The sequence below is a fragment of the Felis catus genome, chromosome A1, assembly GCF_018350175.1.
Source record: "Felis catus isolate Fca126 chromosome A1, F.catus_Fca126_mat1.0, whole genome shotgun sequence".
Taxonomy (NCBI): domain Eukaryota; kingdom Metazoa; phylum Chordata; class Mammalia; order Carnivora; family Felidae; genus Felis; species Felis catus.
Window position 1 is genome coordinate 192,682,595 of NC_058368.1, and position 25,472 is coordinate 192,708,066.

Consider the following 25,472-nt stretch of genomic DNA (forward strand, 5'->3'; position numbering starts at 1 on the left):
TTGTGTCTCCAGCTCTGCCTGGCAGGGAACCTTCCTTTACGTAGACAACGATCAATCTCCACATCCTTCTCTTTGCTGTGACCTCTGGTTTCTTTGGCCCTGACCATGCTGGCCATCCGCCTAAAGGTTCCTGAGGGACCAGGGTGACCTTGATCTGCTGAGAGGTTTAAGGCATCCAAAACACCCGCAGATTCCCGAGACGTCCGGAGCCCAGAAGGAGTCCTAGCTTTAGACGATGGGTTTACTCCTCAGCTCCCCTGCCCTTCCCTGAGTGAGAACTGCCTTCAGAGACAGAGATATCTGTTTGTTCAGCTAAAGCTGCTTCCAATTCCTGAGTCCTCTTTGAGCACCTGAACAACCTGAAGAGGTATCTGGCAGGAGCCCAAGACTGGAGGGGACTCTCCCTCCAGGAACACAACAAAAGATGGAGGCACAGAATGGTGTCATGACTCCACCTGGGTGGCCAGAGGTGGTCTTGGATCCCAGGTCCCATGGTTCCAGTCATGGCCCAAGCCACCCACCTGTGCACCTCTAGGGTCCTCTCCTACCTTCCTTCACAACTGAGGCAACAGCCACACAAGACCCATGATGACCATGGCACAGGGGTTATGAGCACACAACCCTCTCCATTCCCAATGCCAACTTGTCCAGCCATGTGACCTGGCACAAGGCATTGACCTGGGGAGTGACAGTCTCCTCACCTGTGACCTGGGCATGGCAGGTCACTACTACCTTGCAAGGCTGCTGAGATGGCATGAGACAGCTCATGAAAAGCACTCAGCTTAATGCCTGACCAAACGTACCAAACGAAACTACGTTAGTCATTTCTGCTTGCAAAAGAACGAGAAATGCCACCACCTTGAAATTATACAGCATTTGCCCTTTTGCCCAACAGCATGTTTTTTTTTATCCTATGGCCTGATTTCCTAAATGGAAATCATTCATTTTTGAGAGAGAGAGAAAGAGAGAGACAGAGCATGAGCGGGGAAGGAATAGAGAGAGACAGAGACACAGAATCTGAATGAAGCAGGCTCCAGGCTCTGAGCTGTCAGCCCAGAGCCCGATGCGGGGCTCAAACCCACAAACCGTGAAATCATGACCTGAGCCGAAGTCAGACACTTATCTGACTAAGCCACCTGGGTGCCCCATGAAGTTTTTCTAACTTACTTGGTGGCAGAACCTGTAACTGACTGGGAGAATGACAGGGCCAGGCAGGGCTGGGGCACAGTCATGGGGGCACCACTTGGGGCCTGGGTGCCCCAGGGTGTTCTCCTCTCCCCCAGGTATCACACCTGCGGGGAAAGAGTCCAGCTGATGGCAAAGAGAAGGGGGAGCAGCAGCCAGATCACATTTGGCTGGGACCCCATCACATTTGGATGGGGACACACACAGACCACCGAGATGATGTACCTGCAACCCCTCTCTGCTGGCTTCCCTCCCTCCCTCTCTGTCAAGCCCCTTGCCAGCCTCCAAGCCCACAGGGGACACAGCTGCCTGCCTTGGGCGCCGTGTTGCTCTGCCTTGAGGAGTTTGCAAACACCCCGTCAGCTCATCTCTTGGTGCCTTTCTCCCCTGCGCAACAGCCTTCTCACTTCTCATGGAAGCACTGTGCCACCAGACAAGTACAAATCTAATTGTAAAAGCTTGCTCCCTATTCATTTTCACTGCTGCTTTGATTTATTTTATTAGCAAACTTCTTTTGTGTGATGACAGGCTTCATTACAGTGTCTATAAAAGACAATTACTTGCTCTTATCTCCTAAACTGAGGAGGGAAGAAACAAATGGTGATGTGCATCAGAAGACACTCGGGGACCCAGAGACAGTGTGGCAGAAGGGCCCATCCTGTGAGGAAAACATGAGCCAGCAGGGGCCCTGGCGAAACCTCTCTCTGTCAAGGACATGGCTGCCTGGAAACCACCAGGCATGACTGGTCATCCTTCCTGCTGACGGCCAGGAGAAGACATGTCTTTTGCTTTTGGGATCTCAGCTGAGGACCCCTATGGAATTCCAACCCTATTTAGTTGCACTTGGGGGACATAATATGATAATAGTTGCCACCAATTATTCTGCATTATCTGTGTGCTTAGAAGGTACATAGCGTTCCTGTTATGAACTCCATTCTGGAGTTAAGAACTGAGGTCTAATCCAGGCTCCTCAGCAAGCTTTGTGAGTCTGAAAGCCTCAGTTTCCCCATCTGCAAAATGGGATGAATTATGTGTGCCTGATAGGGCTGCGATGGGACTGGAATGATGTAATTCTGAAGCACAGAGGCTGTAAGCAATCCGTATAGTGTGATTTGGACACATGGCAGCTGGGGGGCACTGGAGGCAGGCCATGCAGTTCCCCTCAGAGAAGAAATGGCGTCATATCCATGTCTTCTAGAAGTTCGCATGGTTTTGAATATATTAGTTTGTTTTGAATAAGATACTGTTTCGGGGAGCTTACCAGCATCAAAGGACCTCACTCACGCTAGTTTGAGATATTTATAATGGTTACTGGATGCAGCTGGTGAAGAGTAGGAAAAAAACAATTTTACTTTATTTTTAAAAACCACTTGAAATACAGATTTGAAGGGGTACATGCACCCTGATGTTTATAGCAGCATTATCAACAACAGCCAAACGATGAAGAGAGCTGAAATGTCCATCGACTAATAAATGGATAAAGAAGATGTAGTGTGTGTGTATATGTATATATATACATATATATGTATATGTGTGTGTGTGTGTGTATGGGTGTGTATAGGTATATATACATGTATACATACATACATACATATATATACATATATACCTGTACACACACATACATACATATAGTGGAATATTAGTGACCAAAAAGAATGAAATCTTGCCATTTGCAATGATGTGGATGGAGCTACATGGTATTATGCTATGCAAATGAAGTCATCAGAGAAAGACAAATACCATATTTCACTCATATATGGAATTTAAGAAACAAAACAGATGAACATATGAGAAGGCGGGGAAAGAGGAGAGAGGGGAACAAACCACAAGAGCCTCTTAATGATAAGAGAACAGATTGAGGGTTGATGGAGGCAGGTGGGTGGGGGATGGGCTCGATGGGTGGTGGGCACTAAGGAGGGCACTTGTGATGAGCACTGGGTGTCGAATGTACCTGATGAGTCACTGAATTCTTCTCCTGAAACCAATATTGCACTGTCTGTTAACTAACTAAATTTTAAATAAAAAAAATAAAAACCATTTGAATTTACTTCTAGGTTAATATATTATTTTATACAATATAGTTTTAAGCACATATGTGTATCTAAATGAATAAATGAAATGTCTGACTAATTCAACAACATCCTTAGGTGTTTATAGACAAGTTGGCCAAAAAATGGGAGGTGGCTGCCTTACACCGGGGTTTTGTTGCTTAAACTAATAAATGAATTTAGTCAAGTTGCAATTTCCCTGAGATGTGACTCATACTTGGGACAGAGCACTTTCATAACCACCCAGTCAGAGAGGTCCTATCATACCTTTTACGTGCGAGGAAGCTGAGGCCTTGCGATATAAGTGCCTTCCCCGAGGTCCCTCAGCTCATAAATGGCAGAGTCCAGAGTGGAATCTGGGGCTGGGTCCCCCCAGAACTAGGCAGCTCTGAGACCTCCAGGCAGACTGTACCTTCCTGGTTTGATCTTTCTTAAGCCTGGTCTAGACCCTATTACGGTCTTCTGCCAAGACCCCTGTCAGCACCTGTATTGCCTACAGAATGAACGGGCACCCCTGGCTTGCAAATAAGGCTCTCTGCCATCTGTTCTTCTCTTGATCACTTCTGGCCCTCTCCACATCCCCCGGACTCGTGTTGCGGATGCTGAGAACCAGCTGCGGTGCGTTCACTTGTCTGTGGTGTTGGGCGCCGTCCTTCTCTTCCCATCAATAACGCAGCCCATACAAACATTCATTCACTCATTCATTTACACTGTCATTGGGCAGCGTTGCTCTAAAACCCTGTCAGAAGAAATGGAACAGAAACTCGCTGTCAAGGGTGGACCCAATGACCCGAACCTGATGATGTAACAGGGGGAAGGTGCTGGGACATGCTGACCAATTGCCAAGCAGTCTACCCATTTGCTCTGTCCTTCCACGTCCAAGCCTGAGAACATTCTCCGTACAAGACCCCACGTATTCATTGCCGCCATAATCCTCACCCTTGTGAGCATCAGAATCATCTGGAAAGCTGGTTAAAATACAGACTGCTAGGGCCCCACCCCGAGGGTGTCTGACTCAGCAGGTCTGGGGTGGAGACTGAGAATCTGCATGTCTAACAAGTTCTCAGATGCTGCTGCAAAGGCTGGTCTGAGGACCACACATTGAGGACCAGTACATGCTGGAATAGTGACAACCCCTCTCAGGATAATGGTATATCCTGTCACACAGACAGCCCTGTAAGTTTCGAGTTCTTAGTGCCCTTGTAGATGAGAAGATACAGGTTCAGCAGAAAGGGCAAGTGAGCTGTCCAAGGTCTCACTGAAAGTTCATTCCAAAGCTGGGCCTGGAGCCAAGGTCTTCGGCCTCTGTCTTGTCAGCCTCAAAGCTCTTTCCACTCCTGTCTTCTTGTAACTGCAGCCTGACCGCATCAACCACAACGATGCAAACATTAACAGCTACCGTTTATTGATCATTTATTACATGCCAGGCACTGAGCTAAGGTTTTAACACAGTTTGACTAACATCACACTCACATTCATGCTATGAAGTAAAGATTATTCTATCCCCATTTTATACCTATGAAGTCCAGAGAGATTAGGCCACTTCCCCAAGGTCACACAGCAACCAGCTAATCAAGTCTGCACCAGAACCCAGGGGGTTTGATTCTGAAGGCCATGTACTTCATCTGATGGTGTTCAATGGTGTTCTAACATAAGGGTTCCGGTCAGAACAGCTACCACTTACCAAGTGCCTCCTTTTTGCCTGGCTCTAAGCCAGATGAATGTTTCATGCCATTTAGTTCTTAGAACAAAGCTCTGAAGAAGTTATTATCTCCATTTTTAGCAACGAAAGATGGAGGCATGGACACAGGTATGTGCTGGTTGGGAAGCCATGGATGACAGATGACCCTTGGGCCTTTGAGCCACCTTCCTGGAGGAATGGTGGGAGATGCAGGCCTCCACAGACATATTCATGGAATTTCAAAGGGCTTGCTGAGAGTCATGAGCAGAATGCTCTCTCTGCTCCCAGCAGGCGGCTCTTGGGAAGCCTGGGCACCTGTAGCCAGGAGGAAAATGCTGCACGCGGCAGAGCACGTTTGCGGTATCCTCGGATAGCTTAGCCAAAGAAAGAATTAGCACCAGGTTCTCAGCAGCAACTCTGCAGCTGGTCTGAGTCAGGTGGTGGGGTGGGGGAGTGGGTAAGTGATGGGATGGGGGAGGTGTTGCCATGCAGGTCCTTGGATGGTAGCCCCAGATCACCTTCTGCCCCTTGGGCTGAGCATTTTTCCCTCCTGAGCAGCAACGCAACTCCCCTCGGGGCTGGTGCTGACTTCTGGACCCTTCCTGTAAAAAGGGCCTCTGTCTAGGCTGGGCCCACCTTTCCTCCACCCCTCCCACGGGTGGAATGAGTTTAGAGTCAGGACATGTGGGATTTAGCTCCGGCACTGCCACCTTCTAGCCGAGGGACCCTGGTCCAGTCACGGAACCATTAAGGGTATTAGGCCATTACATCACCTGTACCCAGTTTCTGGTGTGCTCCTGCCTTCTTTTCACACTATTTCACTTACTCCTCCTGACGACGCCATGAGTTTTACAGAAGGAAAGCCTGAGAGTTTTCTCATTTAAAATCTGCCCCAAAGCTGCAGCCTGAGACTGGGTTGGGCTTTGACAGCTACGTCAAACAAAGCAAACCCAGGGGCCCTGATACCTCCTGCCTCTGCTGGGATGGGTTTCCTCGTGGAACAAGACTGTCCCCTGTCCCCTCATGTGGCATTTCATGACTCCCTCGCTCACATGGACCTGCCCCATGGGACCCTCAGGGAGGAGCCACTGCCTCCTCAGGCCCACCCTGCAGAGCTACGCTCCCGTCCTTCCCTAGGGTGTCCTCGCTGTCACTCCCTTCTCTGGAGGCCTCCCTTGGCGGGGGGTGGTGGTGGTGGACTCTCATGCCTGAACTTGCAAATGGCCCAAACACAGCACTGGGATGTATATGGTGGGGCGGGGGATTCTGGAAGGGCTGAAAAACCATTTTTCCTTCTTAGTTTAAAAAAAAAAAAATCTTCTTTCTTTCTTTATAGAAGTGATATGTACTTATGATGAACATATTCATTGATATAGAAATAGTAGAAGGGGACAGCTGCACCCTGGAGCCCTCCCGCCCCCCCCCCCCCCAACACCACAAGGAACAGGACACTTTCATGGCATGCTGGGTCAGAGCACAGGCTCAGTCTGAAATCCCCGCTCCAGCCGTGTGAGTTTGTGGAAGTGACTTAACCCAAGCCTCAGTTTCCTCATCTACAACACGGAGAAAGTGAGAGCACCGCCTCGGGTGTCTCATGAAAATTAAATGACCATGCATGTAGAGTGCCGTGCACAGAGCCTCACACATTACTGGTGTGAGTGACCAGCAAACACCAGCTGCTAGAAGGATACTCTCAGGGTTTTTGTTTGCTGGTTTGCCTTCATCATATATTTAAACACCAAACATGGGATCATATTATATACATATACTATTTTTCATTTCTTTTTTTTAATTTTGAGAGATAGAGACAGAGCATGAGCATTGAAGGGTCAGAGACGGAGAGAGAGAATCCCAAGCAGGCACAGAGCCTGACATGGGGCTTGAGACCACGAACCCTGAGATCGTGACCTGAGCCGAAATCAAGACATGCTCAACCGACTGAGTCACCAGGCACCCCGATACTATTTTTCATTTCTGTTTAAACTTAACTTTGGAGGCATCTGGTCTTTTAATATCATATTCCATTGTTTAGATGTGCTTTTATTTATTCCCTAAGGATGTACATTTGGGTCCTGTCAATCTTCCCCCATTGTAAGTAAGGCCTCAACAAATAACTTCTACCCAAATCTCTGCTCATCTTTGCAGTTGTCTCCCTTGGATAAACTCCTGGGTGTGGAATTTTGGGTCAAAGAATGTGCTTGCTTTGGTACATAACAGATTTAGCCAAATTGCTATTAACAAGAGGAATCCACTTATACCACTGCAAAGCCCACACCTTTCTTATGCCAGCTCATCCGTACTGTCCGGTGGAAGCATCCTGTCTCCTGGATCTCAGAGATGAAGATGTCCTAACCCTGGCCTCCTAAGGACACTGTGCAGTCCAGTTCCTGGCTCGTTCTACTGCCACCACCTCTAATCCAAACCACGCTTGCACCTGTGTAAGTCAAGGGACTTTCCCCACAGCATCGTATCCGATCCTCTCTCACGGGGCAGGTAGGAATGCTGTATCAGCACTGTCTGGGATGTGAGGGCCAAAGAGGTCAAGCGATTGGTCCAGGATCCCCAGATGGATGAACAGATGGATGGAAAGCCAAGATGAGAAGCCAGTGCCCTGCCTTCTCACCGAGTACCCTTCCCACAACACCACCACTACCAAAAGGTGTTGAGGTAAGTCTAGGAAGAGCGGGGCAAAGGAAGTTTTATCAGATACAAATTGATGCCACTAACAGTTATTTAAAACACCTACTGTGGGCCACACACTGGGTATAGAAATGGCCTCCAGGGAACTCAGAGGCCAGTGGGTAAGACAGGTCACCCGTTGGGTCACAATTAACATGAGGAATTCAGAGCTAAGCCAGGAGTAACGTTGGGGTGGAGCCTCGTTAGCACAGGCAGCTCAGGTAAGGCTAAGTGGGGGCCTCTCAGACTAAGGAAAGGCATTTCCAGAAGAGTGAACAGTGCCTGCTTCCAAAGATGACCGGACGCACGAGCCTGGGGCTTGTGAGCAGCTCCATATGGCTGTGCAGACACATCTGTGTGGACGTCTGTGGTTTGCCCTGCCCCACATTCATTCCCCTTCTAGAAACAATGACTGGGCTTTCGTTTGGGGAACCAGCTCATCTCCACTTTCCGGTCTCCAGGATGGACATGTGACTGCAGCTGACCAATCAGAACATGGCTCAGGGATGGGCAAGGAACCAGCAGGCCAGTGAGAATCACCTTGGGGACTTCTACAGGAAGGATAGGAAAGATAAACTCTCTTTCCAGTGGGATGCTGGGTCCACAGAGAGAAAGCCTGACCTGAACAGGAAGCCAACCGAGATGAAAGTTGTGCCAAGGGACTGAGAGAGACGGAGACCGGATGAGATGGGTTAGTCTCTGGATCCAGCCAGGCCTGGAGGGTCTGCCCTGGAATTTCAACTGTGTGAGCCAACTGATTCTGATTTTTGCCTTCAATCAGATGACTAGGGTCATCTGTAACCAAGAGTGCAGACTAATGCAATGCGGTAAGAGGATGGAGGGTGGAGAAATGAGCAGGGGTCAGCTCACAGAGGCAGGTACAGGCGGGCTCTGGAGTTAAAGATTTAACCTGCCACCAGAACTGGGAAGATTCTAACCGCCAAACAGGAGAACTTCCGTGGTGTGACTGTGCCTTTTGGAAACAATATGTCTCCTGGCTGAAAGAGTGTGTTGGGGTGGGGTGGGGGGATCAATGACTCTTCCAGAAATTTCAGAGCCTTAGAATACCTTTTCTAGGGTTTTCCCATCAGGATAGATGGCCTAGTCTGGAATTGGAGCCAAATTATTAATTCATCAGTCCTGATGCCACATATCAATTTATCTTAATTTCTGAAAATGCACTCAGGCCTTTCAGACCAGTCTCTTTTGTCCATCACCAGGAAGAAAGGGGTCTTAGCAGAGATTAAGCGGAGGGAATATGGCCCTTTGAAAATGCTCCGCTCTGGCTGAAATGAACACCCACATTTCAGGGAGGCGTCTCTGGCGGATGAATGGGCTTGCCTGTCTCCTCCGCACTGTGGCAGGCTTTCCACAGGGGCTCGGGAGACAAAGCACAGGCAGATGGACCGCCACGGGCTCTGGGAACCCATGTTCTCAAAGACAGGACAGAGAAAACTGAGGGAGGAAAGTCTCCCTTCCAGACCTGGGAGCCTCCTCATTACGCAGAGCCCTTTCCCCTCGAGAGTGAAGGACATTAATTGGATCAAATGGAAACAGGAGCCAGCCGCCTCCCCCCCTCCCGGACGAGAGATTTCCAATATGGCTTCATTACCAAGTCTTTTGTAAATAAACTGTGTGGAGAAAAATGCCATTTGTTCTGCTGTAATTGCCTGATGAGCATCATTAGATAGGTCTTTGAAACACACAGAATGAAATCATTTTGGGTTTGGGAATTCCTTTGTGCAACTCCTTCTCCATTCACTATTCTCCACAGAGGGTGTTTCTGAAGGGGGACTTCTTGACCATGGAGGCTGGTTTCTGGCCAGCGATCTACCTGCTCTGAGTGTGTCACAAACACATATTTATTCAGTGCCTCCTCAATGTCAGGCAATCCTTTCGGTACCTGGGACACAGCAGTGAGTGAAACACACAAACAATCCTACCCTATCGAAGTTGACATTCTGGTGAGCACTCAGAACACAGGTGTGCCCATTTCTGGGCACACTTGGCAGAGAACTTGATAAATCAAGTTTGCTCGATGGCTGTATTGACAAACTGTGAAGTTAAAAGTCCTTTGATTCCTTGTGTGTGATTGCACCGTACCCATAAGGATGCGACATTTGGAAAGCTAGACTGCACCGGGCTATGGATACCCAATGACATCTGTGCCATCACCTGCCAGACCTGCACCCATGGCAGACATCACTCATCAGTCACCACCCTCATTCTGATCAGCTTGGATGCAGCTTCAGAATACATATCAACACCGCGCTGGGTCGCCCCTATCCCAGAGCAGATCAGAGATGGCTGGGAGAGGAAATCTATTTGCTGCTTCTCACTTAGACGGTCATTAATTCACTTCACTGAGAGGCTGTAGAATATCCCAGTAAATTAAGAACGAGCCCAGGAGGAGGCAAAAACAGAAGAAAGGGGGGAAAGACCACTGCCAACTTCTCAGGCTAGTTTCCCTCTCTAGTGTTCTCTCCTGTCCCTAAAGAGGCCCAGGAAACGTGGCAGGTCACAACGCAGGCTTTGCAGTCAGGCCCCCCTGCGGTCAGGTCCTGGTTCCGCTATTTCCACCTGTGTGGGGCCTTGGGCTGAGCCCCTCGTGTCTTCCTGTGAAATGGGTATAATGATGACACCGCTCTGCTAGGGTTGCTGAGAGGATTAAAAAGGCCAACACGTGTCAAGGGCTTGGCATAGGGTCCCGTCAGCTCCGAACAGGGCTGAAATTCAGCTGTTGTGGACCAGAGCTGACACAGACTTGTGTCCAGCTGGTATCCACTCTGACTGGTTGGTGCCTGGGCCGCCATTGCCATTAAATACTTTGAACACCAACCCTGGACGCGAGTGTTGGTTAGGTTAGGGGCTGGTCCCCTTCGGGGAGACAACTTCAGAACTCTGGAAGTAAAACAGACACAGACCGCCCTTCAAACCCAAACGATGTTTTGGTCGTTCTTGAGTTCTTTTCTTGCTACTCAAGAATTTATGTTCCCTAGTTCTGAACTGCTCAACCAGAGGTGTACATGGTGATGGCAATGATGTCAATAACGAACATAATCTTTGGGACGTTGTTAGGAAGCACCCAACTGTTATGGTCGCATTTAATCCTCTGAACAACCCCGTGAAGATTCAAGTATCATTAAGCAGATTTTGTGGCAGCACAAACCGAGGCTCAGTGAGGTGGGCCTTCCTTGTCTGAGATCACATAGTCTGTTGCAAGTGGCAGGGCCGGGATCTGACTCCAGCACCGAAGTCTCAATCACGGTGTCCCGCCTAAAAAGTTGATGCCCGATTCGGGGGGCATCAGGGTTGTGTATTCACAGGGCTCGGCCCAGTAGTGGTGCCGCTGGCCATCCCTCGCGGGCTGGGGGTATGCCCTTCCAGGGGCCCTGGGGATGCAGACGCAGACCCTGGACAGACGTAAGGGGGCACGGGACAAGCTAAGCCTCCCCTCAGAGGGACTGAGCCTCTGTTCGTCACCTGAGACCAATATGGAATCCCACAAATGAAGGGGAGGAAGTGGCCCCAGAAGGGTGGGTGGCTAACTAGTAACCACCACGTCCTCAACTACCATTGTCAGCAAGCTTCTACAGCACATGGGCTGGTCTGATAGAGTAAATATTTACTCACTGGATCTTGAATAGTTTCTACCCATTTTTAATTGCTGGCTGTGTCCCGGGGTTGCATGTTAAACACTTCTAAGATATTATCTCGTTCGCTCTTTGCAATAGCTCTGGAAGACAGGTAGTATTATTATTCTGTCATTTCAGACAAGGAGAGAAAGCTAATCTAAACTTGCCCCAAATCACACAGCTCCTGAGTGGTGGAACTGGGATTTGAACCCACACTTTTCTGACGCCACAGCTTGAGCTCCTGACCACTGGTCTCTACGGCCAACTCCAGCAGTGGTGGATACAGAGAAAGCACACTTGAGAGGGGTGGCCACGACCCACTAAGGCTAACTGGGAATCTGCGAGGCCACGGGCCATCCCCAAAGCACAGCATCCCTCCAGGCCTGTGTGTCCCACTTACCCTGGCTTCTCTTCCCCCCTGCTGGTTTGCTGGACACCTCACTGGGAGACACCACCTTTACTGGAAGCAAGACCTGTCTTATTCCAACACTGTCATCCTAAGAAGGGGACGATGTTAAGGTAAATGGCAGTCAGAGCTTAGCAGCCTAAGGAGACACCCCACCTCCACTATACACATGCAAGAAGGAGTGGCCCATGGCCTCTGACTTGTCACCTGAGGAGCAGGGGCTGCTGAACCCTGAGCATCCAGAGTCTTTCCAGGCTCAGAAAGCCAAGGGGGTGTGGCAAAGAAGGGGGCTTCCGAAGAGCCGGCTCACCTTGAATGAGATTTCATACTGCTCCCCTCCCCAGATCTCCAGGCCTGGGTCGTACCCACCCAACTCCCAGAACCATTTCCGATCCACAGCGAACAGTCCACCGGCCATCACGGGAGACCTGTCAGGGAAGAAGAGTGTGGTGTGAGGACAAAACGTCCCGGCGGCAGGCTCCAAGTGCAAGCTGACACTGCTATTCCCCTGGGGAAGGTACTGCACACTGCCCCAAGGGCACAGCCTATGTGTCTAGCAGGGAACCCAACGCCCCTCCAAGGGAGGGCCCAGGCTGTCTTCTTTCTCGGCCATGACTTCCCTTCTTAAATACTGCATTTTAACCAAACGGACCCAGAGCTCCTTTCCACGGTCACTTGTGAGAGGAAATCACAGTAACGTGCGCCTTGCAGCGGCATGGTCTATGCCTCTCCAGTGCTCCCACGGGTTAATGGTCTGAATCGGGTCCCTCTGGGCCTGTCTGCGCAGTAGAATCTCTTAGATGACAAAACACGCAGCTGTCTGGGCCCTACCCCAGACCTAGGAAGCTATCCCTGGGCAGTGGAGTCTAGGAATGCGTGTTTTCAAACAGCCTCCTTGGATGAGTCGCCCTCAGGCTGCCCAGCACTGGACAGGAGTTCTGCTGAGAGTTTGCAGAGGAAGACACAGCTTCTGCTCTTTCAGGTAAACTGGGCTAAGACGAACTCTGCACATTCACTGTCTCATTACCCACTGAGCGCCAGCTGAGCCGTAGATGCTGGAAGAATGTGCAGGTAAATCAGAGCTGGCCTGGGACTTTGGGGGATGCTAGTGTGGCCGGGAAGCTGCCTCTCAGGACAGAAGGACCCAGAAGATGGGTGGGAGGTACCAAGGGCCTCTGGGAGGTGCAGACGGCACTAAAGGAACATGGAAAGAGCGAGTGTCTGCCACCAGGTTTTGGGAGTGAAGAGAGAGGCTGGGGCAAGAGTCAGGGAGGGGTGCTCAGGGTGGTGGCATTTGAGGTGGGTTTTGTTTGGACAAGTGGGCAATGAGGGGAGAGGAAGGTACCCTGGAGGGGAAAACCACAGGAGCAAGGGCACAGAGATGATAAACGGGGCAGTGCCACAGGTAACAAGTCAGCACGGCATCATGCCAGGCCAAGGGCAGGGGTGGCATGCTGCAGCCTGCCTGGGTCCCCCTGGTGCCTCACACGGGGCTGGCACCTGAGGGGCCGCTGGTACTTGCTAAGTGACAATCTTGCAGAGTGACCGTGTCCTTGTCCGGCTCCACTGGAAGACTGCAGACCCTCAAACCAAGGAACATTCCAGCAGCGAACTCCACGCCACCTCCTGGCCTTGGGAACTGCAGGTTCATGGGAATTGGGCTGATTTAAGAAGAACTTAGCCGACCCACATGCCTCCCACGCTTCATGTAGCAGATGAGCCTTGACAGCATGGCAGGGACTCCTTTAAAAGAAGATCCCCTTGAATATTCACTGAGGGCTTGAATGTGGCAGGTGGTTGACTGAACTGATGATTTAATAAAATGACTGCTCCTTGAATTGACCTCCTGAGGTGGGCCTCATCCTTATTATCCCATTGACACGTGTAGAAACCGGAGCACAGACCGGGAGGTAACTTGCTTCAGGCTTCACAGCTACTAAGCAGGATTCGAATCTCTAATCTATGCCAGAGCTCACACCCTCAGGGCCACAAAACTCTGTCTCCTATCAGGGAGGAGCCATGGAGAGGCAGGTGATGAGTGAAAAGGACAGGGGAACAGGGATGGGGAAACTGTCATTCCACTCTCCTTTACCTTTGGTGGGATGTGAGATGAAGTGTTTAACCACTGAACCCCGTATCGCCCGCTGCAGCGACCACGGGCCACATGCGGCTACTGAATACTCGGAATGGGACTACTCTGAATTGAGTTGTGCCGGAAGTGTAAGGTACACACTGATTTCCAACACTTACTGTGAAAAAAATAATAGGTCTCATTAACCATTTCAGGGATGCCTGGCTGGCTCAGTTGTGGGGCCTGCGGCTCTTGGTCTCGGGGTTGAGAGTTTGAGCCCCACGCTGGGTGTAGAGATTACGTACACATAAAATCTCAAAAAAATAATTTCCAAGTGTTGGTTACATATTAAAGTGAGACTATTTCAGATATACTGGGTTAAACAGAGTATATTGCAAAAATGAATCTTACCTGCTTCTCTTACCTTTTTTTATGTGGCCACCAGGAAATTTAAAAGTATTTTTGTGGCTCCCCTGATTTTCTACTGGATGGTGCTCATTTAACATCTCAAAGCCTGTCCCCACATCTACACAATGAACATGTAGCTACATTTCCTAGCTCACATTGCTGTTATAGTTCTGAAAGTACCCAGTACTATGAAACATACGGTGTCTAGTATCAACTTTCCTTTGTCTTCTGAAGATGGTGGGATTTGGGTTTTTTGGCTGGAGCCATACACTGCCTGGAGAGGCAGGGAGCATTTCTGAGCCAGGGCTTCGTGGGAAATCAAACCCAAGACTCTGCATGCGGAAACCAGCCTGGGCGGGAGCCCGGGGCAAGGACCTAGGAGCCAAGGTGGAGCAGGGAGAAGATCAGCCTTAAGGCATTTTGGAAGCTGGATGCTGGCCTCCAGAGGGAGGCCTCTCCTCCAGCCCCATCTATTTCCTGCCCATGTTCAGCAAGAACAACAACAACGGTTCTGAGGTCTAGTGTCTACCACTCACTTTACCGACATCATCTCCAGCTCTCACAAAGCTCTATTAGGCCCCTTTTCAGACGGAGAACTCTGGAATTCAGAAGAGCGACATACTCTGCTCAAGAGCATGCGGTTACTAAGCGGATGAGCTGTGGTTCCAACCGGGGTTGGCCCCCCAAGCCCATGTCCTTCAAACATCATTCTGTTGCCCTGGGCCTGCGGATTGTTCACTTGCGGGCACCGTGGAGCGGTGTGCAGGAAATGACCAGGATTTTTCTAGTGGCCTCTCTCCTAGGTTTTGTCCAAGTACAATACAGAAAAGATACTTTTGGAAAGAATCGGAAGATACAAAGGATGGAGGGTCCCTCGGGAAGCATCTAGACCAGTGGGTCTCAACTGTGACCACACAGTTCGCGTCGCCTGGGAGCTTTAAAGACTATTGATGCCTTGATCCCATCCCAGACTCTGGTGTGACTGGTCTTGGGTGGCAGGTGGCCTGGTGGGTTTTGTTTGTTTTTACAAGCTCCCCAGGTAATGCCAATGTGCAGCCAGGGTTGACAGCCACTGCTGCAGGGCAGGCCCAACCCCTTCAATATCCAGGTGAGACGACTGCGGCCCTGGAGGGACGGGGTGGGGGGTGGGGGGGAACTACTGGGGCCTCTGCTAATAAGCAGCCACATGACCTGGTCTTACCCTCTCCTCATCCTGCAATGAGGAAGATGAACGTGCCGAGACCCATCCACATAGGGCCCACGACTAAGCTTATGGTACTGGTTCAAACCACAGGGGGTTCTGGTTACCCTGAAAATTCTGTTCTCTGGAGTACCCCATTCCGACCTCAGCCTCTGCTGTGTGTCACCTCGGGCAAGTCTCATGTCCTCCCTGAGCCACAGGGTCTGTGCCAGTCAAGGGTGGAGGATTCCAATTACACCCTGGGGCTCTGTTGTGAGGGTTGTGCGCGGTCATGTCGGCTGGGACTGCTCTGCCGGCTCAGCTCAGATGTTGGCTACTCCTTTTGTTGGTATTACTCTCCAAGAACTCGGGGCAACTGGGGCCTCGGGCGTGCGGAGGGTGCTAACTGCATGATGTCGTCTTGGGTTCTGACAGTAGTGGTTGGCCACGTTCAGGAGACCAGAGGTCAGGGGAAGAACACGGACGTCTGACCTGCTCAAGCGGCACGGGGCTCCACCCATGCCCTCTGCCCTCAGCTCACGCGACTCCCTTTGCCCAGCCACCTTTTATTTCCCTGAACAAGCGGGGCCTCTTCGCCCCTCTGAGCCCTCCCTTGGGCCCACAGCATCAGAGGCTCTCCTCAGGAACCGCGGTGTGCCCTGTGCCCATGACGATGGCCGAGCTGCCAAAAGACCCCTTTCTCAGGTGGGGAGTGTGAGGCGCAGGGAAGCTGGAGTTCACTGAGGCTAAACTGTGGTTAGGCAGGTGTGGATAATGGCCTCCCAAAGAAGCCAATGCCTAATTCCTGGAACCTGGGGATATGTCACCTTACACAGCAAAGGGACGTTGCAAATAGAATTTAAGTGAAGGATCTGAGATGGGGAGATTGTCCTGGCGGGCCCAATGTAATCACAGGGGTCCTCATATGTGAAAGAAGGAGGCAGGAGGGTCAGAGTTAGAGAAGGAGATGTGATGATGAAAGCAGGTGCTGCAGAGAGATAGTTGGGGGAGGGGGAGTGGGAGAAGGAGGGGGAGTGATGGCGGAAGGAAGGAGGGGGAGACTTGGATATGTTAGGTTACTGGCTTTGGAGACAGAGAAGGTGGGACACCTGGGTGTCTCAGTGGGTTTAACGTCCCACTTTGGCTCAGGTCATGATCTTGCGGTTCCTAAGTTTGAGCCCTGTGTCGGGTTCTGTGCTGACAGCTCAGAGCCTGGAGCCTGCTTTGGATTCTGTGTCTGCCTCTCTCTGCCCCTCTCCTGCTCAGCTCTGTCTCTCTCTCTCTCTCTCTCTCTCTCTCAAAAAAACAATCATTAAAAATATTTTTTTGAAGATGGAGAAAGGAGCTACGAGCCAAAGAATGTGGGCAGCCTCTAGAAGCTGGAAAGGGCAAGCAAACCGACTCTTCCCTAGAACCTGCCTACACCATGCATTTAGCTCAGTTAGACTCCTTTTCACACTTCTGATCTCCAGAACTTTAAGAGAATAAATCTGTGTTGTCTTAATAAGCCAGTAAATTTTGGGTAATTCATAATTGGGAAACTAGACTTTGGCTTTGTACCCAAAGGTCTTTCCACATCTCTAGGAAGGGAGCCAGGGGCTCTAATTCTGGCCTGGCACTGACTCACTGTATAAGTGAGGCCCCCCTTGTCCTGGAGCCGCAGTCTCCCCATTTGCAAGGAACTGGAGTCCATTACCTGTAGGTCCCCCCAGGTTTCACATTCTAGGATGTTACAGGTCCACTCCACACATTGACCCCTAAACTTCTACCGTGGGACAAGCTGCTATTTCCTAACACTTCCAAGAGGGCCTAGCTGAATGATGGGACAGCTGTCTCCAGGGGCAGACAGACCTGCAGGTGCACCCAGCCTTTACTGCTTCATAGCTGTGAGACCTGGAAAAGGTGCTTAACCTCCTGGAGCCTTGGTGTCCTCACTTGGAAAATATGGATAATAATTTTTACTACATATGGTTGTTGGGGATTAAAAAGGATCAGCATGTGATATGCTCAGCACTGTGCCTGGCATTTAGAAAGTGTTCAGCAAGGGGTGGTGGTGGTGATGCTGGTTCTTGCTGACCACGGGGTGCTAGGCTTGAGGGAGAGAGCAACTCTGTTCACCCCCAGCTGGCAGGAACACCGCACAGAGGTGGCCAGCTGGGAGGGCCCTGAGCTGAGGCTCTGAGACAGCCTGGGAGGAGCTGTGCTTCCGGTTGGGGATGTTTGCCCTGGTTCCCCTGCAGTGGACTTTTAGGGGGAGGTGGTGGTCCCGAGTAGGGTGTGTTGGCGAGGGGTCACTAGGTCAGCCACTGGGACCAGCCCAGGTCACTTGTACTTACTCAAATGGGTCGCTTGGGTCAGCTTTCTGAAGTTCTGGAGGAATCGGTATCCGCTTATAGTACATCTCCCAGTCAAAGGCGCCCCGCATGGCATCGCCCGCCTGCGTTTCGTACCGAAAGTCATCGTGGTCGATCACGTCAATCATCGGGCACACAATGGTCTTGCGGTTCCGGGCGATGCGGTCTGAAGAAGCCAAGAGATGCCCATTACGGAGGCAGGACAGGGCAGCAGCTAGGTCCACGACCCTGCTCTGCAGCTTACTCGCATTCTTAAGGTGTTCCCTGAGTGACTTCTCCGAATGCTTGAGTTTGAGAATCCCAAGAGCAAGGGAGAGGGCAGGCTTTAAGAAAGATGGACCAGGGCTCCCGTCCCAGTCCTGCTACCTGCGAGCTACATAAACAATGTCTCTGAGCCCCAGTGTTCTCCTCTGTGAAATGGGGAGAAGAGGTTCAGCACCACAGGCTGGTAGGAGGACGGGATATGACGACAGTTTGAGGTATCCAGCACGGTCGCCTGTAATGGTCAGCGCCATTGCAGAGAGAGATTAATTTCCTTCTGGGAGGCCCCTGTTCTGGCCCTGTCAGGCTCCGCATTCTGAGTCCTAAGCTTGACTCGTGGCCGAAGTAGCCAGGCACGCCAGCTCCTCAAAACTTCTCAGCTATGGTCAGTGAACAAATGGTCCTCCTTGCGAGAGAGTTTAGCTCGCTTTTTCCAACAGCCAGAACTACTGAGGAGGGCAGGTACTATCCCACGAACTCCTCCTGACTGATGTACAAGCAAAGCCTGGCAAACCTCTGCCCTGCAGGAATGCTACAGGCTAGGTGATTCAAGATGGCAAGGGCAGTCCCTAGCCAGATGGCTTTTTACGGTCCCCGTTAAGCCAGGGAGAAGCTGATTCTATACAACGCACTCTGCCCAACCTACCAACCAGAATTTTAAGCTTTGGTTTGTTCTGTTCTTCGATGTTCCTTCTGCCAAGAAGCCGTGGCTGCAGCTTGGGGGTGCCAGTGATAAAGGGGCCAGTGGGCTATGCTGGGGTGCCTGGCTGCTTGGGCCAGCAGTCAAGTTCAAGGGTGGGAATGTGGAGTCTGGTACGGCCCGTGTAGGCTGGCATCTGCCTGGGGCTTGGGCTTCATCAAGTACTTTTTTCTTCCAGGAGAGAAAGCAGCATTCTTGCCCTTTCCTAAACTGCAAGACAACAATCCATAGATGGGTCATTAAATTGATCGAGTGTGTGTGTGTTTGTGTGTGTGCATGTGCATGTGTATAATGAACCAGGAAAGAATACTGAATGTCAGGGTGCATTCCACCTGATAAGAAAAAGTACTTTTTCAGGAAACAGGTTTCTGTTATATTGCATGGGTGTGTATCTGTGTCCTGGATTGAGATGTCCAATGTATTTCTAACTGTGGCACATTGGTTTAAAAAGTCTGAGAAGTGCTGCTTTCGGCAGTGTGCCCTCTGGGCTACCAGTGCCCGATGTACCCATGGTGTGTTTAAAAAACTGCCAGGGCTGCTCCTGCTCCAGGTGCACCAAATCAGAACCTGTGGGGGCAGAGCTTGGGTCTGCCTTGTGAACAGGCTCCCTAGGGGTTCTAATGAAGTCGGAGAAACTTCTCCAGGGAAAGATCTGGAGAGGGGCCTCCCTTCCTAATTACAATTATTCACGCCCATGCAGGGGATTTCACTTCTGGAGAGGCTCTGGGCTGTGGCTCTGCTGCAGGCTGGCTGAGAGCGGGAGGTGTGAGGGGTCAAGGCTTAGCATCAGAGAGGCAGCATTCCAGGGTGCTGCGCTCACTTGGGGACAGAATGCCCAGGTCCCAACCCTGGCTTTGTCACCTACAAGCAGTATAACCTTGACAAAGGTTATCTGATGCCTCTGAAACCTCGCTTCCCTGCCGACAAAATGGAGGACGACAGCACCTGTCTCATGGGGTTCCTGTGAAGACCGAGGGGGACGGTGGGGCCAAGATGCTTAGCTCAGACTCTCACACATTCACACATCCCATTAGTGCTCCGCGGACATTGCTGTGACCAGAATTGCCGAAAGAAGCTCAGAAGCTGAGCATCTTCCTCATTCTCTTTGCTCTTTAGTTTTCTCATTTGTTCTACGTGGATAAGAAGGCCTGGCCTGTCTACATTCCCATGTAACTGTCAAATTCAAAAGTGGCTGTGGCCTAAAAAGCCAAGGGACTAGCAGAGCCATGATGATGATGATGATGATGATGATGATGATGATGATGATGATGGCAGAAATGAGGATAAACAGTGGCTTTCCTTTGGGGGGCTGAATCCTTCTCTCTGGCTCAGGAATGCCTCATCTGCACATAAGGCAGAGAGAGCTGTGCATGGAGGTGTTAATAGTTTTGAGACAAAGCCCTGATGCGCTCTGTCGACTGCTCATATTAACAGGGACAGACTTTTGCATCTACACCATTGGTTCACATTTCTATTGGAAAAAGAAAAAATAAAAAGAGGGAGAATGTTTCCTCCATGTATTCTGCAGATTATGAAAATTACCCTCATATATTTCCATAGAAACAGAGTTAAGGGCTATTTAGACTCCCAGCTCAGCTTTGTGGCCCTCCACTTCGAGTCACTGAATGACCCAACAAATGAATTGTTCCTTCAGCACTATAAATTAGGTGATTTATGGTGAGACTTTTTTCTTTCTCTTTTTCTTTTTCTCTTTCAGTAATGAGAGGCAGATGCAGAGACCTCTTGGTTTAATTAAATACGGAGTTTACCAGAAAATCTGGGTTATATCCTTTTCCTAACCCAGTGGGATCCTGGACCCTTGGGATCAGCAGCATATCATCTAATACTGAAGTTCCATGCTGATCTGCGTTAGAAAACAAATTGGCTGGATTAGCCCATTCAACCGTGTGGGTTTTGCTTTCTGTTCTCACCTCTGCCTGATGGTCTAACCAGTGCTGATCCTCAGACCAGCAGTGCTGGCACCACCTGGAAGTTGGTTAGAAATGCAGCTTCTCAGACCCTACCCCAGACCTCTCCAATCAGAAACTCTGGGGTGGGGTCCAGCACTCTGTGTTAGTGAGTCTTCCAGGTGATTCTGACACAGGCTCAAGTTGGCCCTGACCTACAGTTTCCTTTGCTTCCTGAGCTTTCTGTTATGGTGAGCATCCCCATTCATTTGTGAGTTTTAATTTCTCCCTGGATTGATAACGCTTCTCCAATCTGTCTCTGGCCTGTCCCTCACCTGATTCCCAGTCTCAGTAGGACATTTCCTCTTTGATGTCCACCTGTTAGCACCAGCTCATCACCTTCCACAAATCTGAACTCCGCAGAATTCAGACCTGCTTCTTCACCTCACTGCCCAGCATCCAATCCTCTTGTCTCCCTTCTGTCCACATGGCTATGATGGATGACTTCTGGATCATGCTGCCCTGTCCACAGCCCTTTCCTGATAGCTGCTGGAAACTCTCCAGAGAGGAAATGAATTTAGGGAGGCAGTGTGATTTCTGACCATGGACAAAATTTGGGGCCAGAGAGATGGTAACTTTGACACTTATGACCCAAGGGAACAATATTGAGTCACTCAGTATCTCCAAACCTCAGCTTCTTCTACTATGAAATGGGGACACTTTTGACCTGGCATGGTTTTGTGAGGACTGGAGATAATGCTTATCACTTCCCTGGCTCAGTAGAGGGCACTGAACGTTAACTATTCTAAGTTGCTAGGATAATGTCCCTCCACAATGTGGCTCCTACAGCAGACAGCCTTGACTTGCTTTCCAATAAAACTTGAACTAATCTGGGAGAGGCAATCATGTAACTAGACTGTAGTGTGCTGTAGGACTTTGGGTAAGTCACTTCCCCTCTCAGCTTCCTTCTCTGTAAAACAAAGGGATAGGACTCGAATGGATTTTTAAGGTCTCTGTGAGCATTCCTGAATCCCTCGTGGCACCTGGCATTGGATGGCAGCATCTCAAGCAGTCAAGAGAACCCTTGTGGATGATCCCTGCAGAAGGCTGGGGCCCACCTTGCCTTGGGAGGGTCTCTTACCGAGCAAGGGGGGGAGCCAGTTGACATTGGCTTCACAGTGTGAGTCTAAGAATGTGATGACATCCCCAGTTGCTGCAGAGGCCCCCAGCATCCGGGTCCTTATCAGCCCTTCCCGCTTCTTGGTTCGAAGAATTCTCACACTGGGGAAGAGGGCCATATAGTCTTCAAGTGGCTTCTTCAAGTGTTCTGTGAGAGAGACAGAAGAAGACAGATGGACAGATGGGTTAGAACAGCTGCTTAGTAATCACTCTTGTGACTGCTCCCTTACGTGTGCACCATATTTTATAGTTTATTTTTTTATTAAAAAAATTTTTTTAACGTCTATTTATTTTTGACAGAGAGAGAGAGAGAGACAGAGCATGAGCGGGGGAGGGGCACAGAGAGAGGGAGACACTGAATCGGAAGCAGGCTCCAGGCTCTGAGCTGTCAGCACAGAGCCTGATGTGAGGCTCGAACCCATGAGCTGTGAGATCATGACCTGAGCCGAAGTGGGACGCTCAATCGACTGAGCCACCCAGGCACCCCTGTACTTTACAGTTTAGACACAGCTTTCCCATATAATGCCTCATGGGACCTTTCAGATATGGCCAACGAGGACAGGGACCACCACCTGCATGCTGTAAATGGGGACTCTGAAGCTCAAAGAAGTCCAGGGATAGTGCCAGACCTGGAACACACAGAGATCATCTGCGTGAGAGTGTGGGCAGTGGTGGTTTATGCTTGGCTGATACCTCTTCCCTCATTTTCTGGAATCGGCACTCTGATTTTTCTTGGTGAAACTGCCCCTCCCATTTTCCATCCATTATACTTTGGTGGGGCTCACCCACCCCTGGATCCAAGGGGGAGGAGCAGGTAGGATGGGCCTGACCAATCAGGGCATTCCATTTCCTTGCCTACAGTGATTGGTTCAGGAATGGCCATGTGACCCGAGTTGATCCAAATAATGAATCCTGAGTTTTTGTTTTTGTTTTTTTTTTCAGAACTACTGAAAAACCAGGCCCTTTCTTTTCATTAGAGTTGCTAAGTTGGCTGGCCATAAATCTGGAGCTGCTGGTGACATCTTTGGCAAATGAGGTGATAAGAGTTGGGGGAGGGGCAGTTCTGCTGACATTGAAGTAAACATGTAAAAAGAATCAAGAGATGGAAATTATTCTGATGGCATTTTGATTCCCCAGATCCCTCTGTGCCTAAAGCAGATAGACTCCTAAATGTTCTTACTACACACGAAACAAATTCCTCATCTTGCTTATGCTAATGTGGGTTGGGTTTCTATCCTGTGCCTGGTAAAGTCATTCTGAACAAATCTCAAAAATTATCTCTTTTTACTAAAAAAGTCCCAGCCTTAACACTGGTGTCTCTTTAGTTTAATCGGGGTTAGAGCACTTTATGAAAAATCTAGTATGGCTACAAAAAAAGTCCTAACGTTTATAACACACTTAATGATGAAATAGCGAATGCTTTTATCCGACAATCAGGATAAAGGCTGTATTCTCTCTCATCACTTCCATTCAGCATTGTACTAGAACTCCTAGCCAGTGCAACTGGCAAGATAAAGAAATAAAGGCATAAAGATTGGGAAGAAAAAGGTAACAGTATCTTTACCTGTAGATGACATGATTATTTACATAGAAAAATCCTAAGAAATCTACAAAGAAGCTAGCAAGATTTCAGGATACCGGTTTAAATGTTGATTTAAAAATTAGTTGTATTTCTAAGTACTGGCAGATAAAAAAAAATTGGAAAATTCAATTTAAAATAGTAAGCATACAATTTGCAATTTAACAAAAGAAGTAAAATCTGTATACTTTGAAACTGCAAAAACACTGTTGAAAAATATTAAAGACTAAAATAAATGGAAAGACAGTCTGTGTTCATGGACTGGATGACTTAATATTGTTAAGATGGCAATACCTCCTATGTTGATCTACAGATTCAGTGAGATCAAAATCACAGCTGATCTTTGCAAAAATTGACAATTGACAAGCTGATCCTAAAATTTATGGAAGAGATCAACAGATCCAGGATAGCTAAAAATCTTTTGATTACTTACACATGAACATTTACAGCAATACTACTCACAACAGCCAAAGATTGGAAATAATTCAAGCTTCCATCACCTCATGAATGGATAAACAACTATGAAATATATTCATACAATGGAATATCACTCAACCATAAAAAGGAATGAAGTACTGATACATGGTACCATGCAGATGAACCTCAAAACATTACACCAAATAAGGGATGCCAGCCACAAAAGGTCACATGTTGTATCATTCTACTCATATGAAATTCCAGAATAGGTAAATTTATAGAGCCAACAAACAAATTAGTGATTACCAGAGACTGGGGTAGAGAGAGACGGGGAGTGACAACTCAATGGGTATGGTGTTTCCTTTTGGAGTTATAAAACATTTTGGAACCAAGTGATGGTTGCACAACATTGTGAATGTACTAAATGCCAGTGAATTGTATACTTTAACATGGTTAATTTTTATGTTATATGAATTTTACCCCAATTAAAAAAAAATGGGTAAAAGATCTGAATAGGCACTTCTCCAAAGGTGATATACAAATGGCCAATAAACACATAAAAGGATGTTCGACATCCTTAGTTACCAGGGAAATGCAAATCAACACCACAATGAGATACTACTTCACATCCACTAGGATGGCTATAATGCACAACTCAGATAATAAGTGTTGACAAGGATGTGGAGGATAAGAATCTCTATATACTGTTGGTGGAAATGTAAAATGGTGCAGCCACTTTGGAAAACAGTCTGGCAGTTCCTCAGTTAAGCACAGTTACCATATTACCCAGTAATTCCATTCCTAGGTGTACACCCAAGAGAAATGAAAACACACATCCACCCCAAAATGTGCGTACTAGTGTTCATAGCAGCAATATTCAAAATATCCCCATATTGAAAACCATAGAAATATCCATCAATTGATGAATGAGTGAACAGAACGTAGTATATCCACACAATGGATTTTATTATTCCACAATAAAAAAGAAAAGAGCGATTAAGACAATATGGATGAACCTTAAAAAGAGTATTCTGCATTAAAGAAGTCAGACACCTAAGACTAGATATTATATGGTTCTATTTATATGAAATTTCTAGAAAGACAAAATTACAGGGACAGAAAGGAAGTCAGCATAGTCTAGAGCTAGGTTGGGAGTGGGGACTGATTACAAACAGGCACAAGGGAACTTTCTGGGGTGATGGAAATATTCTAAAACTGTATTATAGTGATCATTTTAAAACTGTATAAACTGATCTAAGAACTGAACTGCAGATTTAAAATGGGTGATTTTTGTGTTATGCAAATTATACCTGAATAAGGTTGTTAAATGGAAAAAAAAATGTATTTCTATATCCTGGCAAAGAACAATTGGAAAGTACAATAAAAATACCATTTATAATAGCTTCATATAGATAAAGACCCAAATAAATGGAGAGATAAATCATACATATAGACTTGAAGACTCCATATTGTTAAAGAGTCAATTCTCCTCAAATTCATCTATAGATTCAACATAATCCCAATGAAATCACAGCAGGTTTTGAAATTGACAACTTTCAAAGAACCTAAACTGTGAAAACAAAAACAATCTTAAAAAAGAATAAAGTTGGAGGACTCACTGATTTCAAAACTTATTACAAAGTCAGAATAATCAAAACAATGTAATACTGGCAAGGAATAAACATAACCAATAGAACAGAATAGAGGAGCCAGAGGTATACCTATATATATTTCATTGACTGACTGGTTTTTGACAAGGGCACCAAGGCAAATTCAATG

At 48.5% G+C, this 25,472-nt stretch overlaps 1 protein-coding gene across 2 annotated transcripts in view; it reads right to left on the reverse strand.

Moving 5' to 3' along the window:
* The window catches only part of GALNT10 (polypeptide N-acetylgalactosaminyltransferase 10), a 223,165-nt gene that overhangs the window by 19,290 nt on the left and 178,403 nt on the right, over window positions 1-25,472 (reverse strand). For both annotated transcript variants that reach the window (XM_023260250.2, XM_023260253.2), the window contains exons 5-7: window positions 21,660-21,845; window positions 17,633-17,816; window positions 11,948-12,065 (exon numbers count right to left, since the gene is read on the reverse strand). In XM_023260250.2, coding sequence (XP_023116018.1) covers window positions 11,948-12,065; window positions 17,633-17,816; window positions 21,660-21,845 — 488 coding nt within the window. The remainder of the gene's footprint in view (window positions 1-11,947; window positions 12,066-17,632; window positions 17,817-21,659; window positions 21,846-25,472) is intronic.